Source organism: Raphanus sativus, chromosome 3 (assembly GCF_000801105.2).
Source record: "Raphanus sativus cultivar WK10039 chromosome 3, ASM80110v3, whole genome shotgun sequence".
Taxonomy (NCBI): Eukaryota; Viridiplantae; Streptophyta; class Magnoliopsida; order Brassicales; family Brassicaceae; genus Raphanus; species Raphanus sativus.
In genome coordinates, this window is record NC_079513.1 from 15,112,931 (window position 1) to 15,128,229 (window position 15,299).

Below are 15,299 nucleotides of genomic sequence, written 5' to 3' on the forward strand. Positions count from 1 at the left end.
TAATAGAGACGGAAGAAAAGAGATAGTAACTGATAATTGAAGAAGAAAATATTTTATTTAACATCAACTAGATCTGGATCCGCACAACCGTGTGGTTTATTTTATATAATTAGTATATATTTTAAGGTTGCTTATTTATTTAAATGTATATATCTTTTAAATACAATAATTTTATATTTTTCATACTATAAATTAATTAATTATTTCAAATCATCATCTATATATTGCTTTTAGAATATATTTGTCCTATTGAATTTGCGTTTAATAATAAAACCATTTTTAATTTATTTTTTTAAAATATCACACATGAAATAAATCATGACTTCTATTTTAATATATAGGATAAAAAATAAGGTATTGGTTTGTTATAAGATCCAGTTTTGTAGGAGTTGATGGTTAATTTAGACTTGATACATTATCAAACATATTTTTCGTAATAATTAAATGATAACTGATTTCTAGTTATGATCCATTTTTAAAAAAAAAAAATCACATATGTATCAAGATTGTGACTTCTGTTTTAATATATAAGATTGGATGATAAGAGTAATATAGTATATATTTCAGAAGTAATGGAGATACTTCTTTTGGTTAGATTTTTAATTATCCTTTGTTTGTAGTTATATGGCCTAATTTCTCTTCTTTTATGATACACTCAGAGAAATCAGATATTTTAATTAGTTGATCCAAAAATTTATAGTAAAAATCTTTCAAACAAGATAACAAATAGACACGAAAGCAAGTAGTTATGTTTAATCACCACGTGAATAAGAGCGTGTATCTCACATACTCTACCTTATCGAATTCTAGATTTTGTGATTCACAATTGAAAGTACATAACTGTTTTTTTTTTACATAATATATACGCGGGAGTCTGATTTAATCTGCGTTGAATGTAAATTCATAAACTGCTGATTTTACAATAAAAAAAATCATGTATATTTTTTTATGTTTCTACCTTACATATAGAGTATAATATATTGTTTTATAATATAGATGTTTGATAAAAAAAATATTCATGAATTTTTTATTGGTTTAAATTTTAATATGATTTGAAAACTATATATTATTAAGCTATATATCTTTGCTATTTATATATACTAGGCTGTTGGTAATTGTATATCATATCAACACTGTTGACTTTTTGGAACAGTCAATTTCTTGATTCTTGTTAGACAAGTTAGCTATCATGTTCTCGATCAGCTAAATTGTTCCTTCCATTGTTTGATTATGAAATCTTCTTTACTCGTGTAATTCAGAGCATTTCGAAATTTTCAATCAACTCCATTATATAAAGCGCCAAGAGATAAACACTTTCAAACACATAGTGAGAGCATTATCTTCGGTAATCATTGAAACGCTCCTATGCATTGCAAAAAGGATTCATCAGTGAGTTGTCTGAAGGAGAAAATTTTGTACCTCAAGGCTTCAGTTTTAGCTTTCGTTTAGAAATGGCTTAAGAACGCTGATCGGATTTTTTTCATGAAATAAGAGAGCCAGTAGGTAGAGAGTTCGGAAATAGCATGCATTTGATGTAGTCTGGTGATACACTATTTACACGAATCGTAAAGCAACATACTTTCTCGAAGCTTTCAACATGATCCATTGGAATCTCTGCCGCGAGACCATTGAATATATTTCTCTACACTAAAACGATCAAAACATACTTGATCTCAAAATCATATCTAAGGTGGAGGGGTAATGACAGAGCGCGTAATATAGAAATTACGCGGAAAGTTTTTGCCCTTTCACTCAATTCTTCAGATGATGTCTATTGCAGACCTCTTTAAACCTTTGTCTTATTCGATTTGAGGGAAATGTAGTATCCTTTGGTTAATTTTCCTACAGCTTATACCATACTAAACTGATTTAATTTCCTTTTGCTAAACCACCTATATATAAATACATTATCAGTGTATATTTTATGATCTAATAAAATATATTCTGTTATCGATTCTTCTCTTTCAATAGAGCTGTTTTAGGTTTTAGCCAACGATTCTGTAGTAGTGTTCAAATTCCAGATTTATATTTAAGAAAATCCAGGTCCCCACCATAGCTTTGCAAATTAGTAAACTACTTTTCTGTTAAAAAGGTAAACTACTGTTATAATTTCATATATTTGACAAAATAAAATATATGTTGTATATATATATTTTGAACTACAAATTACTACTATATACTGAACGTGCACTGGGAGATGTATGATTTAGATGGAAAATAAATTCAGAATGTTATGAATATTGTGTGATGTCTATTATGGAATGTTCTAGATTTACTTGTTCCCTACTCCAAGTTACTTGTTCCCTACTCCAAGTTATTAGACTTTGTCTCCAAGTTATGTAATCCTATATAAGGAATTCATTACTCATGGAATAATACACATTCATTCATCTCTAAGTCATACGACTCTCTCTCTCTCTTTCTCTCTCTCTCTCTTTAGTTCGATCTATTCTAAGACAAGAACACTAGGATTAGAACACGTTATCAGCACGAGACTCTAAACCCTAACTAAAATCCGGCGACCACAAAAACCCTAATTTCGGCCGCAACTTCACACCGCCATATCTCCCTAACCGTGAGGATCCAGACGACGAGCCACCCACCAAACTGAAGCTCTTGACGAGACGAATCCAGCGCCGCAGACCACGCAGTGATCGGACTACAGACGCGCCGTCACCTTCCAGTGCAAGCCGCGCCGTCAACAAAACTCGGAGATCATCCCAAAACCCTAGCCGCCACTTCCTCTCTCTTAGATCTTCTTACATCCGATTTTCTTTAATCTTGATACTAATTCAACTTTGAATATTTCTTTGTTGAATAATTAAGGTTTCTAAGAGAGGAACCAAGGAGAAAAGATCGGCAAAGATTAAGGTAAGATCTCAAGAACCCTAATCTTTACTTGTGGTTCAAGAAATTCGGATTTAAGATGAAGAGAAGTTTGAAATCCGAATTTCTTGAACCACAAGTAAAAATTAGGGTTTTTGAGATCTTACCTTAATTTTTGCCGATCTTTCTCCTTGTTTCCTCTCTTAGAAACCTTAATTATTCAACAAAGAAATATTCAAAGTTGAACTAGTATCAAGATTAAAGAAAATCGGATGTAAGAAGATCTAGAGAGAGGAAGTGGCGGCTAGAGTTTTTGGGATGATCTCCGAGTTTGTTGACGGCGCGGCTTGCACTGGAAGGTGACGGTGCGTCTGGAGTCCGATCACTGCGTGGTCTGCGGCGCTGGATTCGTCTCGTCAAGAGCTTCAGTTTGGTGGGTGGCTCGTCGTCTGGATCCTCACGGTTAGGGAGATATGGCGGTTTGAAGTTGCGGCCGAAATTAGGGTTTTTGTGGTCGCCGGATTTAGTTAGGGTTTAGAGTCTCGTGCTGATAACGTGTTATAATCCTAGTGTTCTTGTCTTAAAATAGATCGAACTAAAGAGAGAGAGAGAGAAAGAGAGAGAGTCGTATGACTTAGAGATGAATGAATTGTTATTATTCCATGAGTAATGAGTTCCTTATATAGGATTACATAACTTGGAGACAAAGTCTAATAACTTGGAGTAGAGAACAAGTAACTTGGAGTAGGGAACAAGTAAATCTAGAACATTCCATAATAGACATCACTAATTATATTACCATAATAATAATAGTGAATTTTTTATTAGTTAATCAATATTAACTTTGTGCCAATTATAAAATCAAAAATATTAAATAATTAGGTTTTACATATGATTAAACGCTTGGTTTAGTTTATTTTACTAAAATATTTTTATTTTAGTTTCAATCGGTGGAAAATTACGTACCCAAAAACATAGTTTAAAGATATGTGTTGTGAATAAAATAATAATTTAAATCAAAATAGTTAAAATGTCCTACATTTATTGCCACTTAATTGGTCACTCCATATAATTATTTTACTTGATAAAAAAAACTCATTCTATTTCACTTAATTTAGCAAAACACATAAAAAATAGTTTTTATTAATTTATAAAATCATTTAGACATAAACATTATATGTCTATTTAGGTACATGTTGTTTCTTTCGGGTATCTTTTTTTTTTGTAATCAAGTCCCGCTTGAATATTATAAACTTATGTGTGGATTTTGAGTTGGATCATTCTGGATCTGGATGAATTCGCTTCTGATGTATAGGAACCTAAAAATATCTAAATAACCAATGTATCTAAAACGGGTTCGGATATTGTAACAAAAATAGCCATATAACCTGATTCGGTCCAGATCTTTTGAATATCGTTAGTTATATTATGATACATCTAAAATATATAACACTAATTACGAAAAATAAATATCGATGTAGAAAAAACTCTTTCTATTTCACTTAATTTACATAGAAATAGTTTTTTATTAATTTATAAAATCAGTTACACATGAACATTATATGTCTATTTAGGTACATGTTGTTCCTTTCGGGTATTGTTTTTTGTTTTTTTGAAACCAAGTCCCGTTTGAATATTATAAACTTATGTGTGGATTTTGAGTTGGGTCATTCTGGATTGGATGAATTCGGTTCTGATGTATTGGAACCTAAAAATATCTAAATAATCAATGTATCTAAAACGGGTTCGGATATTTGTAACAAAATAGCCATATAACCTTATTCGGTCGAAGTCTTTTGAATATCGTTAGTTATATTATAATATATCTAAAATATATAACACTAATTATATAAAATAAATATCGATGTATAATTTTTTTTTTATATTTCACTTAATTTAGCCAAGCACATAGAAATAATTTTTTTTATTAATCTATAAAAGCAGTTAAACATGAACATTATCTGTCCATTTAGATACATGTTGTTCCTTTCGGGTATCATTTTTTTTTTTTTGAAACTAAGTCTCGCTTGAATATTATAAACTTATTAGTGAATTTTGAGTTGGGTCATTCTGGATCTGGATGAATTCGGTTCTGATGTATAGGAACCTAAAAATATCTAAATAACCAATGTATCTAAAACGGGTTCGGATATTTGTAACAAAAATAGCCATATAACCTGATTTGGTCTAGGTCTTTTGAATATCGTTAGTTATATTATGATACATCTAAAATATATAACACTAATTATGAAAAATAAATATCGATGTATAAAAATATATTTCAAGGGCCAATTTAACAATATATTAGTTGGTTCAGTTGAAATAAATATATTTTAAAAATTTATATGAACTGAAAAAAAATCACTATAAAAGTACTTACATTTGGATTCAAATCATTTTTTTAACAACAAACTACACAAATATGTTAATTTGTATACAAATTTAAATTTCAATGTAAATATTTAATTAATATAGAAATATGTCACACTGTTTAAACAAAATATCAAAGTAAAAGTATTGTACAGTTGCGTTCTAAAATCATTTTTTTTAACAACAAGCCAAATAAATATGTTGATTGAAGAGAGAATAAAACAAAGCTAGAGAAACACATAGTTTACCAGAGACACTCTATGTGTCGAATTTATTATTAAGAAATTTTTACTAAGATAAATACATTCAATAATTACAAACAAATAATATATTTCATAAAAGTAAAAAATAATATCCGTGCTTCGATATGTTGACTGGAGAGGGAATAAAACAAAGCCAGAGACACACATAGTTTACGAGAGACAGCCTATGTGTCAAATTTATTATAGAGAAAATTTTACTAAAATAAATAAATTCAATAATTACAAACAAATAATATATTTCATAAAAGTAAAAAATAATATCCGCGCTTTCGAAGCGCGGGTGAAAATCTAGTTTATTTATTAAGCGACAGCTATGCACACATACTTTATAAACTTTCATAAAATCCGTATCATACACAAGAGACATATGAAAAAAACACAAACCGGATAATCCCATTTATTTTGAAGACAATGATATCTTAACTAATAAAGTAGAGTTTTTTTTCTCCGTTGGGGGAAAAACGACACCTGGCATCTAATGTATAAGGTGGGTCGTTAGTGGGCTTTATTAACATGTGATTGTTATTTGTGTTTCATCGAGGCCCGGGATTAAGTTTATTCGTCTTCTTTCTTATGAGCTTTGTAAATCAGCCGCCGAAGGTTCTAGAGGTCGGGAAGGCTTATCATCTGTCTGTAACGTCTTGGCGTTTGATTATCACCTTCTTTATTCCCATGTTCTACGTGATTACCCCACTACGAAGCATTCAATCCGACTCTTTCATTACCAGAGTAACTTACTGGAGCTTCGAGTATAAATAACCCGTCATCCAGATATGGACATCACAGCTTCGACGCAAACCCGAAGATTAGTCTGTTCAAATTTCCTGTTATTACAATGGCGAATTCCTCCATTCTTCTTGCAGATTTGAAACCAGGGCGGTGCTCCAACACTGCAGAGGCTGAATCATAGAAACAAGGGGTTATTGTATGTACCTTTAACTCTATGACTATGTTCTTTTCTGAACCATATTGGATTTGACTTTTCTAAAAAAATGTATCTTTGTGTACACTAACTTGTGCGTTTGTACATACTGAGCATGCTATTGACTCCTTACTTGCTAGGGTAATCTGTATATACACAGAAAATCTACTTCTATCACAGCCTAATTTGTGTGAACAAACCCTTAGCCTTGTGGATACTTTAATCACAAGTGGTTCGGTTGATGTTATCGTTACTGACTGGATACGAGATTAATAATGGATCGAGAAGTTTGGTCCGAGCTCTTTATTTCTCTCCTCACTGTTTTATGTTATTTTTTTTAACAGGAGCACTTGAGGATGAGATGGGCGAATGCTCATATGGTTATCCAAGCCAGCTTGATGAGCCAAAGCATAAACTGAGGCACTCTTTGTCGTTATCACTGACACTTATCATCTTTATAAGTCTGGTCTAGAACTTATGTAGGTGAGATTGTAGATAAGACTTAGTTATGTGATTGTATATTCTCTGCACAATGCTTTATATCCAAGAGAGAGGTACAATTTCTACATTTGGAGGATTTGGAGGTCCAACAGAAGTTACTTGGGGTAGGAATTTCTTAAGTTTTATATGTCTGAACATCAGGTCAAGAAAGGTGAAGATGTGATCCAAAGCTGGTCACAAGTTTTGACTTTAATGTTGCCTTTACTTAACTGGGCTTTCATGTATGTTGTCTCATAAGTTTCAACATATACTGATCATGAGAAGGATCAAGATTTGTCTATATACTGACATCTGTTTGTGTTTAATAGTGTATGTTTGAGCAGATAACGGGAAGGCAAGTTGGTGTAAAGATAGTGGAGAACAAATGCGCATTGCCGTTTAGAACAGCTCAGTTTGAGCTCGAGTTCGAGAAAGGAAACTGCAAGGTCACTGAGATAATCGAACTGAGCATTAAGCACACGTTTAATGCCTAAACGGAACATTCTACAATCTAAGTGGGAAGATCTACCATGGGGAATCGGCTTCGGAGAAGTTTCTAAGATTGAATGAACCTGTTTTGGTTTCACCATGAAAAGAAGGAGAATTTCCTAAAAATGTCTGTGAATGTATGTGATACCGAATGATGTGATGATGAGTCTACCTTTCTATAACAATATTGAATCCTTGTTCGGTATTAGTAATGTGGAAGTGGATTATTCTTGCTTGTGTATCAGTATTATTGGTGTCGGTGGCGACCAGAGCGGTAAGCTTTAGCCATTTAACATTTCAAAATTAGATTCTGTAATTCCTGTTTTGTCTGATTCTTGGACCGTGAAGCTTCTTTTGGTGAAAACGGACAGATAGAAATGATGGGAAACTGTTTTGAGAAGTTTCAGAGCTCTGAGATCATATCCAACATCAGAACATTCAGTATCCTCCTTGATCCATATGAGAAAAGAGGAAACTAAAAGAAGATGAGTGCGTTGATGGAGTTCATCATGGACCATAGATGTGGTCACTGACGCCTTCGAGAGACTTAAAAATATCTATTTAGACCAATGCCATTAGAAAGAATAAAACCATAATGTGTTCATATTTTTTCTTTCTACTCTGTTATTTTATAAGGATTTATGACATTTATATGATTTTGAAAGGTACTTTTCAAAGCCTTACAAAATAGTATAAATCTCAGACCAGTTTATAAACTTTACAAATGATCTATTAACTTTTGTAAAAAGATTATAGATCTTTATAAATTATTTAGAGACTCTTTTTTATCAAGTTTATAGACTCTTCTTATACCCTTAAAAATAAAGATATAAATCACTATATTTTCCTTAATTTTTTAATTTTATAATTTTGTTTTCTCTAAAAAAAATATTGGTGGTCGTTTTTACTCACACCAACAAAATTTAATAAAATTTAGAATAAGATCTTAGAATTAAAAACTTTACAATGTTTCTTATTTTTCTAGAAAGCAAAATTTTAAATGTTTTATAAAATTTAAAATATATTTTATTATAAAATAATTTTCATGTAAATTCTCCCGCCCGTAGGGCGGGCAAACCCCTAGTTAAGAAAGAAAGTTCAGAGGAGAGGAAAACAAAATATAAAGTTACGCAAGTATAATTCATCTCATCATGCCGCCCTGCACAACCGGGGCACCCATTGCAACGCCGGCGTTTTGACGTTCAGCGTTTCCTTGCCATCCTAACAAGTCAATTGTTTATATTTAAACAGAGTGAGTTTGGTTCAACAAAAGCGAAATAATAGTAGGCAAATTATTGTATTTGAAGCTTTGATTAAAGATTAATAAGCAAAATAAAATAATACCAAGGGCTACATCGAAACCACGGTTGGTGAGCTCGCGATAGGCTTGAGTTAAGGCACTACGCTCACAGAAGAAATTTTTGAAACAGTCTCCACATTCGCTACCCTTAAGGTTGTATTGTTTTCTCATTTTAGTTCGGTAATGGCACGAGTAGATGAATCCACAGCCCGTGAACCACGTTAGTAACATGTACAATGCACCAGCCTCACAGCATGCTGAAATTTATTTTCTGTTAAATAAACTGATTTTGTTTTTGATGGAAAAAAACAAAAACGATTGCCGTTTTGTCGATAAGGTTAGAAACTTACAAGTGGAACCTTTGTCTATAATCTCTGCGATTCGGCCAAAGGTAACGCAAGGACACCAACATGTCATACAACCTGCAACAGTTAATCCTCAATTCCGTTACTATTTTCAGAAGATAATCAATTTTGGGCTCAAAATGATAGATTTGTGATCTAAAATTTTGATAAAACATGTATGCAGTATAATAACTTATAAATCTGTATGAGATACTATATAAGGATCGTGTATATGTATGGTGCTGAATTTTAAGTATGCGACTATATTTAGAATTTCATATTTCTTGAAGTTGGAAAGAATAGCTCTGTGACAAAAAAAGAGAGAGGAAAGAATAGCTTACAGCTGGAGCAATCCGAGCAGGAATCACAGAAACCAGTGGACCATTCACCCTCAGCTTGAGGTTTGCCTTTAACTTCCATCACTCTATCGTTCTGTTACTTCTTTGCTCTGTTACTTAATGAATGCCTCGTGGTGATGATACTTATAGGGTTGAACCAAGATTCAACCAATGATAAAATAAAATTTATTGTCATATAACATTAAATGTTCGAAAATTTACATGGAAAACTGAAAACGTGATATAATTTTGGAACATTTTTTTCCTAAAGTGTCATATATTAAAAACAGAGGATTATAGTTTTCTCAATTTGAGATACATAGACCAATGCTAAAAAAATATTTACTTAGCTTTTTATTTAAATAATTGGTCAAAATAGGTGAAACTTCCAATAAAAATGTTTTTACTTTTTAGAGATGTGTATTGTCAAAATTCGGATTTTTCGTTAAAAGTTCTAAGTTTTGGAGTCGTTTATGTACGAAAAACATGCTTGTTTAGTTTGACAAAAATCAGATTATGTAACTTCAAGCTATATATACTATACTATGGTGTCTCAAATAGTTTGATCTACAGCATTTCGAGGATTAATTTATGTCTTGTTTTTGTATCAATAACTAAACGACTATGGATTGATAAATTGTGTGATTGGTTACGGATGTTGTGTAGAACACTCACAACCTTTACCAATCACCCAGAGTGTTATCTGTGGACATTAAACACATGATGAAATTTAAAGTAGACGAGTTAAATTAATTAATCACACAAAAACGAAGTAAGTGTTTCAATCAGATAATTACGTGGTTATTTGCATCAGTAATCTTTTAGGCCATCGTTTTTCTGAATCGTTACAAAATATGGACCCGTATGTTACATGCTAGTTCACCAGCCACTTGTTTTATGTCTTATCGGTAATCAATAACAGCGTATTGACTGGGTGGGAGAATTCTGATGAAGTCGTCCTACTCCTTAGCACTTCAGACAATATAAAGATTCCAAGTCGTTATGTGGAAAATAAATATGTAAAATAAAATGATGAAATTAATCATCCAAACCAAAATAGCATTGCATAATGATAGTTTTTTTTTGTTTATATATTAGTAGATATACATACAAAGATTCAAAAAATAGCAAAACTTTAAATCAGTAAGAGCCACCATATATATGTAAGAAGTTTTTTTCTTGATTAAGTAGTGAGCTATGAGTAAAGATCTCATCTCTCATTAATTAATCTGAATGTACAAAGTGTCTATTTATATACATGACATAACCAACTAAACCAGCGAGTATTAAATCAATCTATATCCAGTTTACTATACAATATCCGGTTTACTATACAGACTATAATAGTCCCCCTCAAGATGGGACAAAGATATTTCGAAGACCCATCTTGCCAAATAACCTTGAGAAAGGTGCAGGGTATAGCGGTTTAGTGAATGGATCGGCTAGTTGGAGATCAGTACGAACATGTAGAAGCTTAAACAATCCAGCAACAAGTCTTTCTCGAACGCTATGACAGTCCATTTCGACGCTCTTGGTGCGTTCGTGGAAGACAGAGTTACGCGCAATGTGGATTGCAGCCATGTTGTCGCAGAAGAGCAGAGTTGGCTTGGCTAACGGTATACGCAGCTCAGTAAGGAAGTTAGTAAGCCAGAACAGATCATCAGACAGTAGAGAAAGACTCCGATATTCTGCTTCAGCAGAGCTCTTAGCAACAACGGATTGTTTCTTGGATTTCCAGGCAATGAGAGAAGTGCCCAAGAAAATACAAGAACCAGAGGTAGAACGTCGCGTATCTTGGCATGAACCCCAGTCAGCATCTGCAAATGCTTGAATCTGCATCTCAGCCTTAGAAGAGTAGAACAATCCCTGACCAACTGTTCCCTTGATGTAGTGTAAGACCTTAAGCAGAGCCTTGAGATGACTTTCCCTTGGAGCGCAAGAAAACTGACTGAGCTTATTGACTGCAAAAGTAATGTCTGGTCTCGTAATCTGAAGATACATTAGACGCCCAACGAGACGACGATAAGCTTCAGCGTCAACAAAGTCACCACCAGTCTCAGAAGATAACTTCAAAGAAGGATCCATGGGTATGCTTGAAGGTTTGCAGCCAAGTAAACCTGTTTCATCAAGCAAATCAAGAGCATACTTCCGTTGACACAGGTGGATACCATCATCAGAACGAGCCACTTCAAGACCCAAAAAATATTTCATTGGACCGAGATCACGAAGCTTGAAGAAGGACTTCAGCTGAGTCTTAAGAAGTGCCACTTCTGAATCATTGTTACTAGAGATAACAATGTCATCAACATAGACAATTACGCATAGAAACAACTCGTTAGAGGACTTCAAGAAGCAAGTATGATCCGAATGCGTCTGAGTAAAACCCAAAGCAATGAGAGTCGTGGAGAATTTTAGGAACCACTGCCTTGAAGCCTGTTTGAGACCATACAAGGATTTTTGAAGTTTACAAACTGCATTTTCAGGCAGTTTGTCCCCCTGTCGAGATGCATATCCAGGTGGTAATCTCATATATATCTCTTCATCGAGATCACCATTTAGGAAGGCGTTAGAAATGTCGAGTTGATGTAAGGTGAAATTGTAGATGGCAGAGATAGCGAGAAGGAGTTTAACAGTACCAAGTTTGACAACTGGTGAGAATGTATCATGATAGTCAACTCCTTCTTGCTGTGTGAATCCTTTGGCGACAAGCCTAGCTTTGTATCGCTCAATGGTACCATCAGCATTGAATTTTACCTTAAAGACCCATTTGCACCCGATTGGAGTTTTGTCAGGAGGCAGAGTACAGATGGTCCAAGTACCAGTCGATTCCAAAGCAGTAATCTCCTCATCCATAGGATCATCCCAAACCAGAAGTCGCTTAGCCTCAGCATAGGTTTTGGGTTCTTTGATTTTATCAATAGCGACCAAGAAAGAAAGATAATGAGGAGAGACTTGGCCGTAGGAAAGGAAAGAAGAAATTTCATGGATAGTGGAAGATCCTGTTGCATTGCAATAGTAATCTTTGAGGTAAGCAGGCTGTTTTGTTCTCCTGTGTGATGCTTGAACAGAAGGTTCAGAAGCATCTTTAGGAAGGTTTGCAGTGGGCAAAGATTCCGGGACTGAAGAATGAGAAGAAGTCTCATTTTCAGGAGAGGTAGAAGACACAGGAGAACGTGGAATCTGATCTGGAAAGAAAGATGAAGCTTCGAAAGAGAGATCAGTTCCAACTAACGGAAAAAGTTCTTCATGAAAGACAACATGCCTTGAGACATGAATAGAGTTTGTTTCTAAATCTAGGAGTTTGTAGCCTTTAACACCAGAAGGATACCCTAAGAGGATACAAGCTCTAGCTCTAGGATCGAATTTTGTTCTGCTTTTGGGTGATGTTGATGAATAACAGAGGCAACCAAACACTTTGAGCTGGGAGTAATCGGGTATTTTCTGGGTGAGTGTTTCAAAGGGGCTTTTATTATTGAGAATGGGTGCAGGTAAACGGTTGATGAGGTGAACTGCAGTGAGTATGCAATCACCCCAATAAGAAAGAGGAACATGGGATTGAAAAAGAAGTGAACGCGCAACATTGAGAATGTGTTGATGTTTGCGTTCAACAACTGAGTTTTGTTGGGGAGTTTCAGGGCAGGAATGAAAGGGAATGATGCCTTTGGATTTGTAAAAGGAGGTGAAGTTGAGTTCTGGAGCATTGTCGGACCTAACCCCTTTTACCTTCCTATCAAACTGGTTTTCTACCATGGTTATGAAGTCAGGAAACACCTTAAGGACATCAGACTTAGACTTAAGCAAATAAACCCAGGTAGTCCGAGAACAATCATCAACGATGGTGAGAAAATATTTGAAACCATCGTGAGTGGGAATAGAGAAGGGACCCCATGTGTCTATGTGGAGTAAATCAAAAGGTTTGGGACTGAGATTGTTGTGAGATATGAAAGGGAGATGTTTTTGTTTTGACAAATGACAAACTTTACAATGAGACTCTGTTTTTATTTGATTTTTCGGGATTTCTAAAACATTATGCATAAACTGAAGTTTTGAAAGAGAAGGGTGACCAAGGCGTTTATGCCAAACATCTAGGCTTGAAACAGAAGCAACAATACATTGAGGTAAGGTACCTTTTATAGCTAATGACTCAATGTCCAAGAAGTAAAGATTCGCCACCTCTCTACCCATTCCAATCATTAATTCCTGAGTAGGATCCTGAATACCACAAGAAAATTCATCAAACCATACCCGACAATGGAGACGCTTGGTTATGCAACTGACACTAAGGAGGTTGAATTTGAACTGAGGTATATACAAGACATCGGATAAAGTAAGGTTTCTACCCAGTTCAATGTCTCCTATACCGACAATGCTAACCAGAACTCCGTTAGGTAAGGTAACAGTTGTATCAGGAAGGGATTTAAAGGATAAAAAGGATGATTTTTGGTGACAAATGTGATTGGTTGCTCCTGAATCAATCACCCATGCATTTAAAGGAACAAGTGAAGTATTACTAGAGCAAACGTAAGGCCTATCAGTACCGGAAAAAGAACAAGTTATAGAAGGAAGGAAGGTACCGGATACTGGGCAAGTAGAAGATGAAGAAGGAATGGAAGCTGAGACTGAATGAACTTCTGGTTCAGGATGAGGACTATGAGGTTGGAGCTTACTGCTGAGGAACGAGACTAGTTGTTGGATCTGAGAAGCAGAGAGTTCTGTAGATGTAGCTTCATCAGTCTGAAGATCAGCAGAGACAGCAGCATTAGCAGATACCGAAGAATAAGGCTTGTTAGGCGTTGAAGTCGGTTTCATGCTGTTTGGATACCCATGTTTCTTGTAGCAACGATCAACTACATGACCAGGACGATGACAAAACGTACAATAGGGACGGTCCCTGCGTGGATAACCAGCAGGTTGGCCACCAGAAGATGGTAAAGTCGTCTTGCCATTGCCATGTTCTGAAACTTGAGCAACTTGAAAAGCAGCTGTAGTAGATGCATCCACTGAACTCACATTACTAGCTTCCTTCTGACTATCCTCTTGGTCAAGAAGATTGTAAATCTCTGAGAAGGAAGGTAAGTGCTTCTTCATGAGAATCCTGCTCCTGATGTTCTCATAGTTATCATTCAGCCCCATCAAGAAATCGATGATTCTGTTGGTTTCTCGTTCAGCTAAGAGTTCTTCAACAGATCGATTAGTAGCTTGAATGCTAGATAGCTCTTCCCAAAGTGACTGAGTCTTAGTGTGATAAGAAGCTAAACTCAGGCTACCTTGACGGAATGAATGTAGCTGGTGACGAAGTTTGTATAAGCGAGGGAGGTTAGATTTGTGAAAACGAGAGTGAAGATCATTCCATATCTCAGAAGCGTTCTTGAAGTACAAGATGCTGGTATAGATCGATTTGGTAACGCTGTTGAGAAGCCAAGACTTAATCATGCTGTTACAACGGCACCAGATTTTAAAATATGGATCATCTTCTTGAGGTTTCACTATCGAGCCATCAACAAACCCTAGCTTATTCTTAGCTTCAAGACTAGTAGTCATAGCAATGATCCAAACACCATAGTTGCTACCATCTAGAGATTCCGCAACTAAGACTAATCCAGGGTGATCAGAGCTATGAAGATGATACGGAGAGTGAATGTTATCGGGAGAATTCGATACCTCAAACCGATCAACAGACGAAGGAGTAACAGAACGATCCGTACCGAGAGGATCGGAAGCTCCGGAACTTGCGCGTGGCGGATTAGATCCCGAGGGAAGACCACGAGCCGTCGGAGAAGATGGAGAACCGTATTCCGGAAGATCCGGCGAAGCACGGCGATAACGAGACTTGCAATTGCGCTTCCCCATTGATATCAACAACAGCTCAAAAGTCGCAAAGAAGACTTAATCAAGCTGTGATTGCACAGGGAGAACGACGGAGACGATGAATCGAATCGGAGAACCGAAACGATGAGATGATTCCGG

General features: G+C 35.1%; 1 protein-coding gene and 1 non-coding gene across 2 annotated transcripts; one reads left to right on the forward strand and one right to left on the reverse strand.

Moving 5' to 3' along the window:
* The first annotated feature begins 1,319 nt into the window (after positions 1-1,319).
* LOC130510249 (small nucleolar RNA R71) lies at positions 1,320-1,427 on the forward strand. The gene has a single exon (XR_008943927.1). It is a non-coding gene; the product is annotated as a small nucleolar RNA R71 (small nucleolar RNA).
* Positions 1,428-8,411: 6,984 nt separating this feature from the next.
* LOC130509240 (protein PLANT CADMIUM RESISTANCE 2-like) lies at positions 8,412-9,485 on the reverse strand. Its single transcript, XM_057004992.1, has 4 exons — positions 9,336-9,485; positions 9,001-9,072; positions 8,695-8,907; positions 8,412-8,571 (listed from the first exon to the last, which is right to left on the reverse strand). Exons 1-4 carry the CDS (start codon positions 9,412-9,414, stop codon positions 8,492-8,494), a joined length of 444 nt encoding a protein of 147 aa, XP_056860972.1. The 5' UTR covers positions 9,415-9,485; the 3' UTR covers positions 8,412-8,491.
* Positions 9,486-15,299: the final 5,814 nt, after the last annotated feature.